This window comes from Microtus ochrogaster, chromosome 2 (assembly GCF_000317375.1).
Source record: "Microtus ochrogaster isolate Prairie Vole_2 chromosome 2, MicOch1.0, whole genome shotgun sequence".
In the NCBI taxonomy this organism is placed as follows: domain Eukaryota; kingdom Metazoa; phylum Chordata; class Mammalia; order Rodentia; family Cricetidae; genus Microtus; species Microtus ochrogaster.
In genome coordinates, this window is record NC_022010.1 from 41,559,067 (window position 1) to 41,560,454 (window position 1,388).

Sequence of the window (1,388 nt, forward strand, 5' to 3'; positions counted from 1 at the left end):
GAGTGCTGGGATTAAAGGCGTGCGCCACCACCGCCCGGCTTTCCAGTCATTTTTACTTGACTTTTTTTTTCCTTTTTGATAAATTCCTTGTCCCTAAGAATTTTGGGGGGCTGGGTGCTGGAGATGCAGTTCCACAGTTAAGAACCTGTAACTCCGGTTACAGAGGAATCTGTCACCTATGGCCTCTGTGGGCTCTACATTCACATGCACATACTCCCACATATATAATTAAACTAAAAATAAAATCTTTAAAAAAAAAAAGATTTCAGGGAGGATTGGAGGTTGCAGATTTAACTCATTGGTAGACAAATTGCCACACAAGTACCAGGGCCTGGGTTCAGATCTTAGTTGGGGGTGGGGTGAGGCAGAAAGGCCAAAATAATAACTGCAGCCTGGATGTAGCCTGGAACAAGCTTTAATCCCAGCACCTGGGAGGCAAAGGCAGTGGATCTCTGAGTTCCATGCCAGACAGGGCTGCATAGGGAGACCTTGTTAGGTTGAGATGGACAGATGGCTGAGTGGTTATGAGCATATACTGCTCTTGCAGAGGCCTCAAGTTCCCTTTTTAGCATCCATGTTGGTCAGCTTGCAACCACCTATAATTGCAGCTCAGGGGAATCTGAGGTCTCAACTATGTATATATCTCCCTTATCCCCTATAATTAAGCAATAGTAATCTTTTTTTTTTTTTGGTTTTGGTTTTTATTTTTTTCGAGACAGGGTTTCTCTGTAGCTTTGGAGCATGTCCTGGAACTAGCTTTTGTAGACCAGTCTGGGCTTGAACTCACAGAGATCTGCCTACCTCTGCCTCCTGAGTGCTGGGATTAAAGGTGTGTGCTACCACCTCCTGGCTAAATAATAGTAATCTTAAAAGTAACTGTCTAAGGGACCTGAGATGGAAAGAGATCTTTTTTCTTTTTACTTTCTTCTTTGTAAGCCATTTTAGCTTTCTGTGGTAGATATTTTATTCTAGTTAATCTCTGTCTAGAAATCATTTACAACTTTTTTCTAATTACTGTAGTTTCTTAAAAAATCATGTTTGTTTCGCTTGTTAATTTGAATACATTTACAATTTAGAAGGAAAATAGGTATCACAAAAACAGTTTTTATTTTGATATATTCTCACTTTTATTTTTAACAGAGAAGAAGTTCGTGCCCCAATTCCTCAAAAGCAAGAAATATTGGTGGAGCCAGAACCTTTGTTTGGTGGTAAGTTTACTTTATTTGCTTAATTTCTTTCATTCGTTCATTCATTCATTCATCTATTTATTTATTTATTTATTTATTTGTTTGTTTGTTTATTTTGGTTTTTCAAGACAGGGTTTCTCTGTGGTTTTGGAGCCTGTCCTGGAACTAGCTCTTGTAGACCAGGCTGGTCTTGAACTCACA

The 1,388-nt window shown here is 39.2% G+C and overlaps 1 protein-coding gene across 2 annotated transcripts in view; it reads left to right on the forward strand.

Moving 5' to 3' along the window:
* Ubxn7 (UBX domain protein 7) overlaps positions 1-1,388 on the forward strand; it is a 63,278-nt gene that overhangs the window by 29,582 nt on the left and 32,308 nt on the right. For both annotated transcript variants that reach the window (XM_005344840.3, XM_013351596.2), the window contains exon 3: positions 1,141-1,208. In XM_005344840.3, coding sequence (XP_005344897.1) covers positions 1,141-1,208 — 68 coding nt within the window. The remainder of the gene's footprint in view (positions 1-1,140; positions 1,209-1,388) is intronic.